This window comes from Panthera onca, chromosome A3 (genome assembly GCF_046562875.1).
Source record: "Panthera onca isolate mPanOnc1 chromosome A3, mPanOnc1 haplotype 2, whole genome shotgun sequence".
In the NCBI taxonomy this organism is placed as follows: Eukaryota; Metazoa; Chordata; class Mammalia; order Carnivora; family Felidae; genus Panthera; species Panthera onca.
This window is the reverse complement of record NC_138341.1, coordinates 21,936,271-21,950,691: the sequence shown is the minus strand read 5'-3', so window position 1 is coordinate 21,950,691 and position 14,421 is coordinate 21,936,271. Positions and strand designations below refer to the sequence as shown.

The 14,421-nt window shown below is 45.6% G+C and overlaps 1 protein-coding gene across 2 annotated transcripts; it reads right to left on the bottom strand.

Moving 5' to 3' along the window:
* Window positions 1-62: 62 nt before the first annotated feature.
* On the bottom strand, window positions 63-11,386 carry NRBP1 (nuclear receptor binding protein 1). Of its 2 annotated transcripts, XM_081795192.1 has the most exons (19): window positions 10,927-11,386; window positions 7,275-7,504; window positions 6,989-7,111; window positions 6,697-6,798; window positions 6,227-6,316; window positions 6,046-6,086; window positions 5,585-5,679; window positions 5,088-5,111; window positions 4,007-4,090; window positions 3,759-3,817; window positions 3,506-3,604; window positions 2,126-2,258; window positions 1,839-1,944; window positions 1,641-1,691; window positions 1,418-1,553; window positions 1,164-1,217; window positions 1,017-1,080; window positions 698-753; window positions 63-613 (listed from the first exon to the last, which is right to left on the bottom strand). In XM_081795192.1, the coding sequence occupies exons 1-19, from the start codon at window positions 11,096-11,098 to the stop codon at window positions 509-511; spliced, it is 1,824 nt and encodes a 607-aa protein (XP_081651318.1). In that variant the 5' UTR covers window positions 11,099-11,386; the 3' UTR covers window positions 63-508. The 2 variants fall into 2 exon arrangements, with proteins under 2 accessions (XP_081651318.1, XP_060507119.1); XM_060651136.3 differs by lacking the exon at window positions 5,088-5,111 and having other exon boundaries at window positions 10,927-11,371.
* Between the last annotated feature and the right edge of the window lie 3,035 nt (window positions 11,387-14,421).

The window sequence follows — 14,421 nt, the reverse complement described above, 5'->3', positions numbered from 1 at the left end:
CGCCCCGGGCGGGGCTCCGAGCTTGCTCCCCCTAGCGGGGAAGGCGCACACACACACGACGCTTGTAGCAAAAAGTAGACTTTTATTACAGCAGCAACTGAGGCGAATCGAATGGCCCCCCAGGGCCACCACTGCAGCACCACCCTTCTCTCCCGCCCCGTCCGCCCCAGCGGGATTGTAGAATTCAGCTCCCCCAGTGCCCGTGGGCCTCCTTCCACACAGGCTGGGCGGGAGCTGGCAGATCAGCTACTAGCCCCCAACTAGAAGGCGGCTGCTGAGAAGGCCCAGGCCCACGTCTGTGCAAAACAAGTAAACAAAGTGCAGAGGGGAGGAAGAGGGGGGAAGGGGGAGGGTGATGCTCAGAACCAGGGAGCCCCAAAGCCCTCCTGAATAATAAAGGAGAGAAGGGGCTTCACAGGGTAATACTGACTGGGGGGAAGGGGCAGAAAGGCTGTTGCACATCTAGCGACGGCCACAGCTCTGATCAGGGGCCTGGCCCGAGTGAGCTCTAAGAGGAGACGGTGACAGCGGCTGAGTTGAGGGTGCTGTTCCTGGCAAAATTGAACTTGTTCAGGGTCTCCTCTAGCAGAGAAGTCAGTCGGCTCTGGTCAGCCTGGGAGAGAAGAGCTCGGTGAGACAGGGCGAGAGAGGAGAGAAGAATGGAGGCAACCAGAGCAGCTGAAGGCAGAAACCTCACCTCGCTAATGAAGCCCAGCTGCACCAGCTCAGCTGCCAACTCAGGGATGTTCTCATCTGACAGAGAAACGGGAGAGGGTGAGCACAGTGTGGGAGCAAGGGGCCCAGAGCCCTTCCAACAGCCCCAGTTGGGTTACCCCAGCTGGGAAAGAACACCACAAGCAATGGTGTCAGATCCACCCTCTAGTATTAGGAGCTATTTAAGACATTCGTTCTGTGCGCCCATGTGTTACTGCCCTGTAACCTTCCCCACCCCCACGAAGGTTTCTCACAGATGAGGCTCACAGACTCTCATCGTCTGAGGGAAAGAAGACACTCACTTGGCATCAGGTCACAGCTCAGGTGCCGGTTCAGTTTGTCCTCCAGCTTCAGAAGAAGTGTCAGCTGAAAAACAGGACAGTCAAAAAATGAGGCTCCTCTTCACCTCCTGCCCACCAGCCCTATGCAGCCCTGGCCCTGAGCCTTACATGGTGTTTGACTCCCTCCTCCACTGACTCGATGTTGCACTGCATCAGCACCACCTAGAGAGAGGGCACAGAAAGGGTCCCTATAGTAGACACCAGTCAATAAAAAGCCCCCAACAGCTGGAAGGCTTTCCAGTCCACAGGACAAGCCTGCTAAGACAGAAACATTCTTTTCTCTAAAGGACAAAGCCTTATTTGACATGTCCTCTCTCCCTTCTACCATGACCATGGAGACATCCACACCCACAAAGCCCCACCTTGCGGGTCTCCACCTCAGCTGGTTCAGGTGTTGGAGTCTTGACAGAGGGGGGCACAACAGGTGATGTCACCTCCTCCTGCTGTGGCTGCTGGGGCCTAGGTAGCCCAAAGGCTGTCAGAGGGTAGATCCCATTCCTGGAGGGAGATCAGACAGGTCACATGGACTCTGTGAATGCCCCAGGACAGCCACCCCCGCTTCCTCAAGCAAGCCTTTCCTCTCACCTGACATCTTCAAGGAATTTATCCAATTCCAGAGCTGGTGACTGAGAGTACCTGCAAGAGAAAAGAGAGAAAGCAGGTGAAAGGAAGGAAATAAGCAAAATAGCAGATTCAACAATTACCAAAGAATGGACAGTTGACAACCCTCAGGGTTGTAGTGACCAATCTGTCCTTTTCAGACCCTCTCAGTTAGTTACTCACAAAGTCTGAACTGGTTCTCTTCCTGGTCCTGCAGGGATTTCAGCCAGTACAGCACTGGTATCCATGTTTTTGGTGATCTCCTCCAGAGCATTCTCTGGGATCATGTCTGGAGGGCATAAAGTAATGGGAAGTTATAGAAGGATAGTCAGATTAATGTCATAGAAAGGCACAGGGGTCCCGGGGGGATAAAGAATTCTTTTGGAAGTGGAAGAGAAAAGAGCATGCTCGTGATAGTTATTAAGGCTCCAGATGGGAAGAAAATTCCTAGCAGGGCCAAGGGGACTCACGCTGGTGTCCCACAATGCAGTGGGCAGCAAGGAGTTTGAGCGAGGGCACTTCAAACAGTGCTGGGTGGAACAGAAGTTCTCTGGCTGTTGGTCTGCGAGCAGGTTCAGAATGCAGGCACTTTTGAATGAACTCCTAGAAAAAGGAACAAGGAAGTAGAACAGACATCTGGCAACCAGTCCACTGTGTTCATCTTTATCTCACTCACTATACTTAGCACAGACTTTGTACATACTAGGTGGTTTGCACGGACTAAGGGGGCAAACTATTAAATGTATATGAAAGGGCTTTGAAAACTCTAAGGTATTAACATGAAAGCTACTGTTCACTGTTTTTTTGGTTTTAATTATTTTTCTGTTCCCCAACCACAAACTTCTTTTACTATTCAAACTTATGAATTCTTTTCCCTTATTTTCTACTTCTCTGCTTTATTAGCCCACACGCTCCTCTTCAACTCTCACCAAAGTTACCTTCTCTGTTGTGATCAACAATATTCACCATCTTTTTATTTCCCAGCCCTACAATTTCCTTATCTCCTATATTTATTAAATTCATTAATCATTTATTAAATTCCTTTATTTCCCAACCCTACAGTTTCCTTTGTCTCCTATAATCATCTATTAAATTCACTGGTTTTCCCCAAGCCTCACCCCTACTTCCCACCTCCTGTAGGTCCTATGACAACTAACCTGCTCTTCCTACTTAGAAACTTAAAAGCCAGCAAGGTCATATACCTAATCTGTTACTTGAATGCCCCAACCTAACGCTGAACTAGAAATTCAATCCACACTAGCCTCAGGACTTCACACTAGTCTTCCTGTCACACAATCTAATAATTTACAAACTATCCTTCTTTGGACGTTCCTGTCCAACCTCTACTTACTATATTCCATCTACTGATTCATAATTTTATACCCTTTAAATCTTAGCTTGTTTTTTTAGGGCACTTTCCCTATCTAAAACTATATAAATATAAAACCCCAGATGATGGATTTAATTAAAACTGATCAATGTGTTTAAAAATATCAAGATGGTTGTCTGAAGAACATATACCAATTACCTGAGGTAACCATTAAGTTAGTTTACTTCTAGGCAGATACACCTAAATTAACACATGACCTTTACCACACAACCTTTACCCCCAATGCTACCCATCTTAAACCCCTAAACTGTGTGTGTGTGTGTGTGTGTGTGTGTGTGTGTGTGTGTACAAAAAACAAAGTAGGCACCACCTAGGGAAATATTCACTGCTTTTGCCTGTCCTTTCTGCTTTCTGTTCTCTTGTTCTTAGAAAAAAAAATATTACCAGTAAATAAAATGGAATAAAAACGTCAAGACGTTTCAAAGTCTGTTAAGGAGGGAGTGATCCAGAAGATTCTTACCCTCTGTAATGGGTCTTCTAGAAGCTGGATGGCACTGCTGATAGCTTCTTGTGGCACATATGAGGACTCTCCATTGCCCTGAATCTCCAGCACTGCCATCTGCAGCGAGGGGGAACAGAGAAGACAAGTAGAAACTTCAGAACTTCAGCGCTCCAGAATCACTCCCTCAAGAACTTACTTGTCATCCCTCCATCTCCCCCTTCTGTCTTCTAATTTGATCCCTTTACATCACCACTGCTTGTGGTTTCCTCACCTCCAGTGCACACATGCCAAAGGAGTAGATGTCTACTGCCGTTGTCACATTAGTGACTTCTAGGGAAAACAGAGAAGGTTCTGGTGAATCAAAGGATGGGGGTAGGGAGTGGCAGAAATACCTTTTAAAAACTTTTTGTATGCCAGCAGAGAAGGACTGGAAGTTTGTTATATTACCTCTGTGCCTCAGGTTATAAGGTGGGAAACCTGGGGAACAGGGTGAGGGCAGAGAAAACTGAGATGCCTTACCTCCGTACTCTGGTGCAAAGAAGTGTAGATTCTTCTGCTCTTCCCGACAAGTCTTCACATGATTGTTGATAGTGTCAGGAGCCACTGGGAGTAGGGGAGATACCCACAATCTGACCACCATCAACAAAGCATAGTCTCACTCCAGAGAGAGGTCCCCAAAAGCCAAATTCTCTCCTGAAGTCTCTAACCCTCAAGGCGCAAAACTGTCCCTTTCCCATCACGAACCACAGACTAAACATGAATACCACCTACTTCGCCTTTCTCAGGTCTATCGCTTCTCATTTAAAGTCCTGAATTCTGAACCAACGAACACTCCACACTAAACTAACAAGTATATAGGGGAAGCTGGCGAAGGAGCAATAAAGGCTAAAGTAACACTTTTGCTTGTGACCTGTTCACCTTCCCCAAAGCTCAGGAATATCTAATCCCTGAACACATGAATATGTTTGGTCTAGTTCTTTCAGCCACCCTGCAAAATAGCATAAAGACCCAGACAGTTCTTCCTAATCTGCAACAATTACAGACCTTGGATATAGAAACTTGGATAAAGAAGAATAAGAAGGATTAACAACCAACCAACTAGACAACCTCCTTCTTCCCCACCTCTGCTGACTGAAACTCAAAAACAGCTCATAGTTGAACCAATACCCTTGAATCAGTCTCACTTTTGATCTACCAAAATTTTAGACTCCTGCTCTACTCCCTTATTCTTCAACATTGCTGTCACAGGGCTGAACGAGGAACCAGGGCCGGGCCCAGTTTGGACTCACTCAGGTCATAAACAATGACTACAAATCACAGAGAGTCTGGGAGCACAGTATGATTCAGGGAACCAGCCTGATGATGAAGGGGAATAAGAATCCAGGACATAAGTGGCCAGCCAGGCAGAATCCACAGGAAACAAGCAAGTTATGGAAGGGCAAGCAGGTGGAGGGATGGTAGGGAGAAGCCAAGCAGGCAAAAGTAGGCAGGAGAGATAGGCAACAGGGCTTGCTCCCACGACTGCATGCACTGGGCAGCCGCAAAGGGGAGCAGAGGGAGCACAAACAGAGCCCCAAGTGGGGCAACAGGGAGCTCTCACCATTAGCAAAAATCCTATGAAAGACTGTTGGGAACAGAGCAGCCCGTAAGCGGGAGGGAGGAAAACAGAGAAAAGTTGTGAGCGATGGAGCAGCCAAGCCCCAGACAAATGGACACACAAACCGCACACAGACACAGCACACAGAAATGTTATACACTGCACACAGATACACGGCAAATGAAAGCACTCACAGCAGGCACAGCCTGGAACCTCCTTTGGTAGGGTCTGGCCCCAGGGGCTCAAGTCAGATCTTAGACCCATCTCTTGCCCTTTCCCAACCTATCAAGATCTCTAAATTAACCCACTTCCCTCCAAAAAGGTCTTAGACCCTGCCCCCTAATTGGCCTCTCCCTGTGAATTACCCCTAGCAAAGTCCTAACTCTTACCACCAGCCCACACCTCAGAATTTTGCCCTATTCTCCCCACTCCTTTCATCTTACCCCCATGGTTCCCAAATTCCCGAGGCTCCCCTGCCCAGAACCTCTCCCTCCCCTCACCAGAGCCAATCTTGATGAGTCCGTTGTGCTGGATGAAGATGGTGTCACAGGTCAGGTTCCCATGGATGATGGGGGGGTCACAGGAGTGCAGGTAGCTGTGGGGGCACTGGGCTGTTAGAGGGGCCACTGGGAAATTAAGGGCAGGGGGAACCCAAGGGTTAAGAGGAGCAAGGGCCTGGTCTCCTGCTGGTCACCACAAAGATAATCCCCACACTCTGAATCTCCATTATGCCTGATGAGTTAAATAGCCAGATAAGCAGTGGAAGAAAGAGGTGGGAGATATTTCGTGGTTAGGGCACTAGGATAGACCCTTTAAAAGACCATAGGGGCCTAATCTTGAAAGTATATGACTCAAAAAAAGTGGGCAGAGGCAGAAAAGAACAGCAGAGTAGTGCCCTAAAATCTGTTTGGAGGAACTAAATCAGGAAATAGGGGAAAAACACTAACCAGATCCTACTTACCTAAGGGCAGAGAGGATTTGCGTGCACCAGCGTTTCCAAGCCTGGAACAGTTTGATCAAAGGGTCAGCAGTAATTCCCTCTCTTAACCCTCCAAGCAGTTCCCCTGATTAGCTTCATAATTAATATAATCTTTTTAAAACCCCCAAACCAGCCTAAAGCTTTGTCTGCTCTCCCTCCATACCTTTTCATTCATAGTCTTGTGGTTCTTTTTGGTCTTCTTCAGAAATTGCTTAAGACTCCCAGATGACATGTATTCTGTGATAAAAATGACCTGGAGAGGCAAAGCACTCAAATAAGGCCTTACAGTAGAAATGATCCCCTATGTGGTGACATAGACACCATTGGAAGCTGGGTGGTGGTGGCTATTGTTTTAAGTTTCCCTCCTACGGTTGTTGGTACCACTTCCTTAGATTTAACAAGACAAAGAAAACTATGAACAATTAGAACTATGGGAAGGAAACAAAAGTTCGCTCATTTCTGCCCCTTCTGTAACAAGACAAAAGACACGGTTTGTAGGCAATGTCCTACTCTCATCTCCCTAACAGCTAATTCCAGTTTTGTTTCAAAACTACCTTGTTTTCATGTCTAAATGTAAAAAGAACAATAAATGTAGCTAGACTCTCTGCAGTAAACTCAAGAAAAAGTTCTTACCCTGGCCTTGTTCTCTTTAATGTCAGCCCAATACTTGTGAAACTTAACAATGTTGAGATGTTCCAACTGAATCAGATTATCAAACACAGCGCGGACCTTTTCCTGAAAGCAGGGGAGACAGTCAGATGACAGGGTTCATAAATCACTGTAATCCTGAAAAGGCATTCCTATCCCTCCCCAGAAATGATCTAACCCCAACGTACTCTCCTCCTCAGCAGCTTCCTGCCACCAATCCCTCTTTGACACGTGCATTGTCACATCCTCCAGGCTACATCCTTTCAGCACTACCTACCTCCTGCAGCTTGTAGTTCTTGCGCTCAGAGAACTGGACCTCATTCCACACAACCTCTACACCCTCCTCTGTATCCATGGCCAGGTATGCACTGTCAATACCTGGTACATTCCGCTGATTCACCTGAGAATTCAAATGAAAAGGAATAATTAAAGTTTCCTTATAAGTCCTCCATTTTAATACTCCACATATCTGTTAAAGTTTGGGCTGCCCTCTGAGACTTTCCCCTTCCACTTCTCACCTCTCAGAATTCACTCCCACAAGAATGACACTACCACCACCTTACCTCTTCTCGCCTCTTCTGCCAGCGTCCACATGGTGACTCTTCCAAGATCTCAGACTCATCTTCACTTTCTTCTTCTTCCTCTGGGGAAGCAGCTGAGGTTGTGGAGGTCACAGGAGGTGACACTGACGTCAGGCCAGGAGCTGATGATGAGGATTCTACCTTGGGGTCTGAGCCACTGCTGACTACTGTCTGGGACTCCCCTTCCGACATGCTGGAACAAACACTCAGGCCTGCATTGGTTGGGGCAAAGTTGGAGGGAGAAGGTAGAGTGGGTCAGGATACATCTATAAAGATTTAATCCTAATAACCTCATCTGGGGTTAAAAAGAAAATAAAACAGGTTTCTTTTAAATCCAAAATCAAATTAATCCTGTCTGAAAAATGAAACATTAACTATTCTCTTAATCTAGAGAAGAGAAAGTATCTTTTTTTTTTTTTTAATATTTTGTTTTTTAAAACTTACTTATTTTGAGAGAGAGAGAGAGAGAACGTGCGTGTGCAAACACGAGCTGGGGAGGGGCAGAGAGAGAGGGAAAGAGAGTCTCAAGCAGGCTCCATACTGTCAGCTCGGATCCTGACATGAGGCTTGAATTCACAAACTGTGAGATCATGACCTGAGCCAAAATCAAGAGTTGGATGCTTAACCAACAAGAGCCACCCAGGTGCCCCTAGAGAAGGGAAGCTATCTTGGTTGAAGATGACCCACCCAAGAATGGCCAACCTAAGATTTAGGACAATGAAACCCCCCTCCTTGGTAAAGTCCAAATGAACAAATGAACCCCCCAAAATCAGGGACACCATTCCTTCTCAGCAATACTCACCCAATAGCCTTCCCTTTGAATCCTTACCTGCCCCTATTTCCACTATGTTCAAGAACTAACCTACATGGGCCCTGTTCAGAACAGATGACTCCAGACCCCAAAATGTTCTACTGATTTAGCCCTAAATCAGTGCTGGACCTGTAGCACTCTCACCCAATTTATCTAGCTGAAACTCTCAGCTAATTTATATCACTAGAACTAATTCTGGCATTCACTATCCAGCTCTTCTATACACAGATCAAGTCTGCCAGTCCATGCTGAGGCTACCCTTGGGCCAGGTGACTGGCAGTGATTAGTGACTTCATCCCTGATGACTTCACCTTCCCTGTGATGTGAGCGTGCAAATGGGTATTGGTTAGCAACATTTTTTTTTCATTCACTCATTCAACAAATGTTTATTAAGCACTTACCATATGTCACATGTACTGAGCTAGGTACTTGAGATATAATAGTGAATAAAATAAATAAGATGCCCACATTCATGGAGCCACAAATTAAAAACAGATCTAGGGGGCACCTGAGTAGCTCAGTTGGTTAAGTGTCCAACTTCAGCTCAGGTCATGATCTCACAGCTCGTGGATTTGAGCCCCACGTTGGACTCTGTGCTGACAGCTCGGAGCCTGGAGCCTGCTTCAGATTCTGTGTCTCCCTCTCTCTCTCTGTTCCTCCCCCACTCAAGCTCTCTCTCTCTCAAAAATAAATAAAAATTTAAAAAATTAAAAAAAAAACAACAACAGATCTAGGACTTTAAGCTTCCAGCTTTCATTTCATTCACATGGCTCAAAGGCTCCACCCTCTGAGGTACTAGATCTGACAGAGATTTTCCCTCAAGTACAAATAACTCAAGATAACAGCCGTTACAGGAAAAAGTACTATATAACATTTTTTTCAAGGCACATGACTATTTGGAAGAAAAAAATTCTCAAAAGTTAAACATCACTAACATGTTCAGATAGTCACAGGACAGTCACTGAATGTTATGCCATGTGTCTAAAAACAAAGGGCGGGAAGGAGTTGAAACCTGTGTGTGCTGGGCTCAAAGGGGTGTTCCAGTAAGAAGTGACATCCTGGAAAGTAGATTTGCTCCTCTAAGTCAGTTCAGAATACAGAAGCCTCTGAAAAGCCCTTATTTTACAGCTCTTGGATACCCACTTCTGCCCATCTCTGCTCTCAACCTATACTATGTTTAACCTGAATCAGGAGATTCTTATTAGATGACATTCTAGTCAATACCAGAGGACAACAAAGCACAAGAGAAAATCTGGCAAGATATTCTTTCCTGTTATTATTATTATTTTTTTAATGTTTATTTATTTTGAGAGAGAGAGAAAGAAGAGCATAAGCAGGGGAAGGGGAGGGAGAAAGAGAATCCCAAGCAGGCTCCACACTGTCAGCGCGGAGTCCAACCTGGGGCTCAAACTCAGGAACCGTGAGATCATGTATGACCTGAGCCAAAATCAAGAGTCAGATGCTTAACCAACTGAACCACTCAGGTACTCCTTTCCCTGTTATTTTCTAGGACCTGCCTATCAATAGATTTTATTCAACCAGCCAAGAAAGCTACTACCTGTATGTCTTAGTAATCTACCAGAAAACAAGTTAGAGATTGTTTTCCTTTTTGTTCCCCTGAAAAGTAGCTAAGAAAATGGTAATAAAGTTCATATGGATTACTCTCTAGAGCAGCTACATTTATAGGACGCATCTTGAATCTGAACAGCTAAGTATAATTTCCAGCTAGATTACAATAGGAAATGCCAGTGAAGTTCTAATACAGGAAGCCTATATAGCCAATGGGCTCTAAGGAAATTTCTGGACCCAGGCACAGAGAGTAGAGCACCACAAGAGAAGCCAAACCTTTACCAGTCATAGGCATGTCCTTGGAATGTGCTTGTCTTCTCCCTTCCCAATCTTTCCCCAGCAGGCAAAATGAAGATAATGCCCAAAATCCCCCAGCACTTCCCCTACTGATGAAGAGATCTTTGCTGGGAGTTTTGCCTCAGGGTCGTTCAGAGGTTTAAGAGATCACAGAAGGAAAAGGCCATGTACGCCCCTAAAAGAGAACCTCCTCGCCACCTCCAGCCACCCGAGAAATATAGTGTGTTCACTTCAGAGCAAGTTGGGTAGATCGTCGCGCAAAGTTTCTCCCCGAGACTTTCATTTACTGGGCTGCAGTCCCTCTGCATTTCAACTCCTCAGCAAAAGCTCTCGGGCCACAGGCCTCTAGGCTGCCCGCACCCGGTTCAGACCAAAGGGCCTCTGGGACCTACAGGAGTGTCCCGTCAGACATCAAGCAAGCGCAGGAGACGGCTTCACGCTCCAACAGGTCGCCCAGCCCACTGTCCGCAAGGGAGAGGGGGCAGTCCCGCAGACCCCGGAGCCAGCGGCGGCCACCTCATCAAAGGCCAGCCCCGCGGCGCCGTCAGGGGCGCAGGCCACGCCCCCGCGCAGTCGGCGCGCCGGCCTCAGCCAGCAGGCGCGGCCCCGACGCTGCGCTTCCGCAGGCCGCGGGGCCCGCCACCGCCGCCCCCGCCCCCGCCCCCGCCGCCGGCCCCGCCTCTCGTCAGCCCCAGTTCGACACGAACGCTAGGGCCTCGCGCCCCGCGCCGGCAGAATTCCGGGTCGCCGCCACTCAGGGCAGGCTGGGAGGGCCGGGCAGGGGCCGTGGGGCCGAGGTAGTCCCTCGGCTCCCGCGGGCCGGGCCTGGGCCGCCGACCGAGCAGGGCCGCCTCCAGACACCCGCCGGCCGGGGTCCCAGCGCCCTGCGCCGCGGAGGCCGACCCTTCCGCCTTCTCGCCGAACCCCTCCCTCCCGCTCATTCCCCTCGGTGCTCACCTCCCGACTCCGCTCCCCGCAGCCTGTGCTTCAGCTCCAGCTCGGATTCGGGGCCGCGGACCAGAGAGACTCCCTCACAGCTGCGCTCCGCAGCGCAACCGAACTGCGGGCCCCGCCCTCGCGGCGTCCCGACCAACAGATGGGCGGTGCCGCACTGCCGTTGGGTTTCCATTGGATAAGGCGGTCACGATGGGCGGTGCCCTGGGGAGACGGTCGCTCGCAGGCAGTCTTCAACACGGTCTCCTCCTCTTCACCGTGTCCGGCCGAGACCTCTTGGAGGCTTCGGTGTGTTGGATCTCAACTGGGGGTGGTCTCTCTGTCCACCCCTCCGTCCAGTCCAGGTGCCTCCGATGATTCTGCTAGGCGAAAGGCCGGCCTTCCCTCTCTTCTTGAAGGCGCCATGACAGTTCTAGTCCGACTAAGAGACAAAAGGAGAGAGAGACGTAGCCTCAATCTGAGAGGAGCGCCCACCCACTTTCATTATTTGGGGGTGAGACTGCGCAGGACATCAGTTCTTCAGAAAGCGTAAAAAATTCCCTGAACACATTCTAAAAATTAATAGTTAACGTTTCGTGATTGCATAGCACTGGTATTTGCCCAAACTTTGCAAGAGGTTTTCACAGATAACTCCTTTGATCCTCCTAAGAAATTGAAATTACTAATGTCAATGCTAGATGACCAAAAAAAAAAAAAAAAAACAAAAAACCTGAATCAGAGGCATAAACTATTCATTAAAAGTTCAGAAGGGCCAGATCTAGCATCCCTAAACAGGAAGATTTATCAAAGACTTACTTGAAAAGATGTTTGGAAAGAATTTGGATTGACTTCAAGGAAGTGGAAAGAAAAGAGGATAGATTCTGGGTGAACGCATTGATCTTCGAAAACTAAACGCTGAATCTGAGCGGTAAGAAGTTAACTCTGCCATTGTACGTACAATATGAAGGGAGGAAGATGAATTAATCATCAGAACTTGGGAATGTCATAATCCTGAAATTTCACTGTCCTTAAAGGGAATCTCTAATCTTAATACAAAGAAGAATACTGTATATGGCAAAAGCCTCATTTTCTCATCTCTTCATCTCAAAATACTTTTTTTTTTTTTTTTACGTTTATTTATTTTTGAGAGAGAGAAAGAGAGCATGACAGGGCGAGTGGCAGAGAGAGGGAGACGGAAGCCAGCTCCAGGCTCTGAGCTGTCAGCACAGAGCCTGTTGTTGGGCTCGAACTCACAAACTGTGAGATCATGACCTGAGCTGAAGACAAGCGCTTAACCGACTGAGGCACCCAGGCGCCCCTCAAGATAACTTATTTTTAAAACCAATCTTTCATCCTTCTTTGTTTTTTGTTTGTTTGTTTGTTTGTTTTTACCTTTGAGAGGGCTCACACACTCTCAGAAATCTGAGGAAAGTTATGAATCTTGTTTTGGTTATTTAAAAAATTCTTTTGTCCACCAAATTTAGCATATAATTTCAGAAGAATTGAGGTTAAAATTTTTTGTTCTGATCTTCAGAGGAAAGATGTACCCCCTCCTGTCCAGGTTAACCTTTTTTCCTTGGGGGTTCAGAATCAATTGGAGCACCCGGTCCATTATAAACTTTCATTAAATATTGGTTGATATTATCATTATAGTTTACCATTCTCTTCTGTCTGATCCTTACCATTATCACCTTTGCTTTTCAACTAGCTCTTTCTTTCAAATATGCATAGAGAACCCATTGGCCTCCTCTGGCTTTTATTTTTAACTTTTCATGTTTGAAATGCTCAAATACTGCATTTTGCAACCTCATTTATTTCTTTTTCTGCTTTAAAAAAATAAACGTATTTAGCATAACAATGTTTATCTAATAGCTTCTATGTGCTATGGTCCACTGTTTGAATTGCCTTAGGCATATTAACTCATTTAATCCTCACAAGAATCCTATGAAATATTGTGAATTAATCGCTATAGAATGTGAAAATCTCGGGGCGCCTGGGTGGCTCATTTGGTTAAGCGTCTGACTTCGGCTCAGGTCATGATCTCACAGTTTGTGAGTTCGAGCCCCGCATCGGGCTCTGTGCTGACAGCTCGGAGCCTGGAGCCTGCTTAGATTCTGTGTTTCCCTCTCTCTCTGACCCTCCCCTCGTTCATGCTCTGTCTCTGTCTCAAAAATAAATAAAAATTAAAAAAAAAAAAAAAGAATGTGGAAATCTCTCCTAATCTTACTTCAATAAAATAATTAAGACTTTGATGTATATTTCTCCATTTTTTTCTATGCATATATTAATATATGAGTATGTAATTTAAAATGAAAGCAAGCCGATACTTCACAACCTTTTTCAATTTACTTTGTTACTTTTTTCCATAGCTCATACAGCACTGCTTTAATTTTTTAACCACTATAGAGTATTCCATTATCCAACATTTAATTAATAACTACCAGGAGGCATCAGGATTATTTCCAACATTATTATAAACAAAGCTATAATAAAATCCTGTTGCACACATCTTTGGCTATTTGTGAAAAATACTTTTATACATTCTTAAAAGTGGAATTGCTAAGTCAAGGGCTAAAACCATTTTAACTTGAATAGGTATTGCCAAGTTACTCTTCAAAAATATATCAAATAACAATACTATCAAGAGTATGTTAGGGTTAAAAATAAAAAAGGTATGTTAGGTTTCTGCTTCCCAACAGTCTTACTAACACTGGATATTATCAATCTTTTCAACATTGGTGATACATTAAGAAAAAAAAAAGATATTTTAATTTGCATTTAGTTAGGAGTAAAGTTAAGACTTTTTAAGAGCAATTGTAGGTTTACAACAAAATTTAGAAAAAGGTACAGAGATTTCCCGTATTATTTACTGCACCCCATATGCATAGCCTCTCCCCCATTATCAACATCACTCACCAGAACTGTATACATTTTATTAAGGATGAGCATAGAGTGCTCTATCATAATCACCCCAAATCCATAGTTTACCTTAAGGTTTGCTCTTGGTATTTTACATTCTATAGGTTTGGATAGTCATATAATGGCATATATCATATAGAGCATTATACAGAGCATACCCTGAAAATCCTCTGTGCTCTGCCTTCCCATCCCAAGCAACCACTAATATTGTCTCCATAATTTTGCCTTTTCCAGAATGTCATGTAGGTGGAATCCTATAGTATGCAGCCTTTTTAGATTGGCTACTTTAACTTAATGATACATGCATTTAAGAATTCTTCGTATGTTTTCATGACTTGATAGCTCGTTTCTTCTTAGTGCTGAATAATAGGCCATGGTCTAGATGTACCACAGTTCATTTTATCTGTTCACCTACCAAAGGACATCTTGGTTGCTTCTAACTTTTGGCAATTATGAATAAAGCTCCCATATATATCTGTGTGCAAATTTTTGTGTGGACGTAAGTTTTCAACTCCTTTGGGTAAATACCAAGGAGTGAAATTTCTGGATTGTTAAGATTATTTTAGTTTTATAAGAAACTACCTGGCTGAGGGTGCCTGG

What these genes read in the sequence shown, in the direction of transcription:
- NRBP1 (XM_081795192.1), bottom strand. Translation starts at nt 11,098, where the DNA reads ATGGAAACCCAACGGCAGTGCGGCACCGCCCATCTGTTGGTCGGGACG. An exon ending in GCGGGGAGCGGAGTCGGGAG is followed by an intron (nt 7,505 to 10,926) that starts GTGAGCACCGAG and finishes CAACCAATGCAG; the next exon opens with GCCTGAGTGTTTGTTCCAGC. An exon ending in AGCTGGGCTTCATTAGCGAG is followed by an intron (nt 614 to 697) that starts GTGAGGTTTCTG and finishes CTTCTCTCCCAG; the next exon opens with GCTGACCAGAGCCGACTGAC.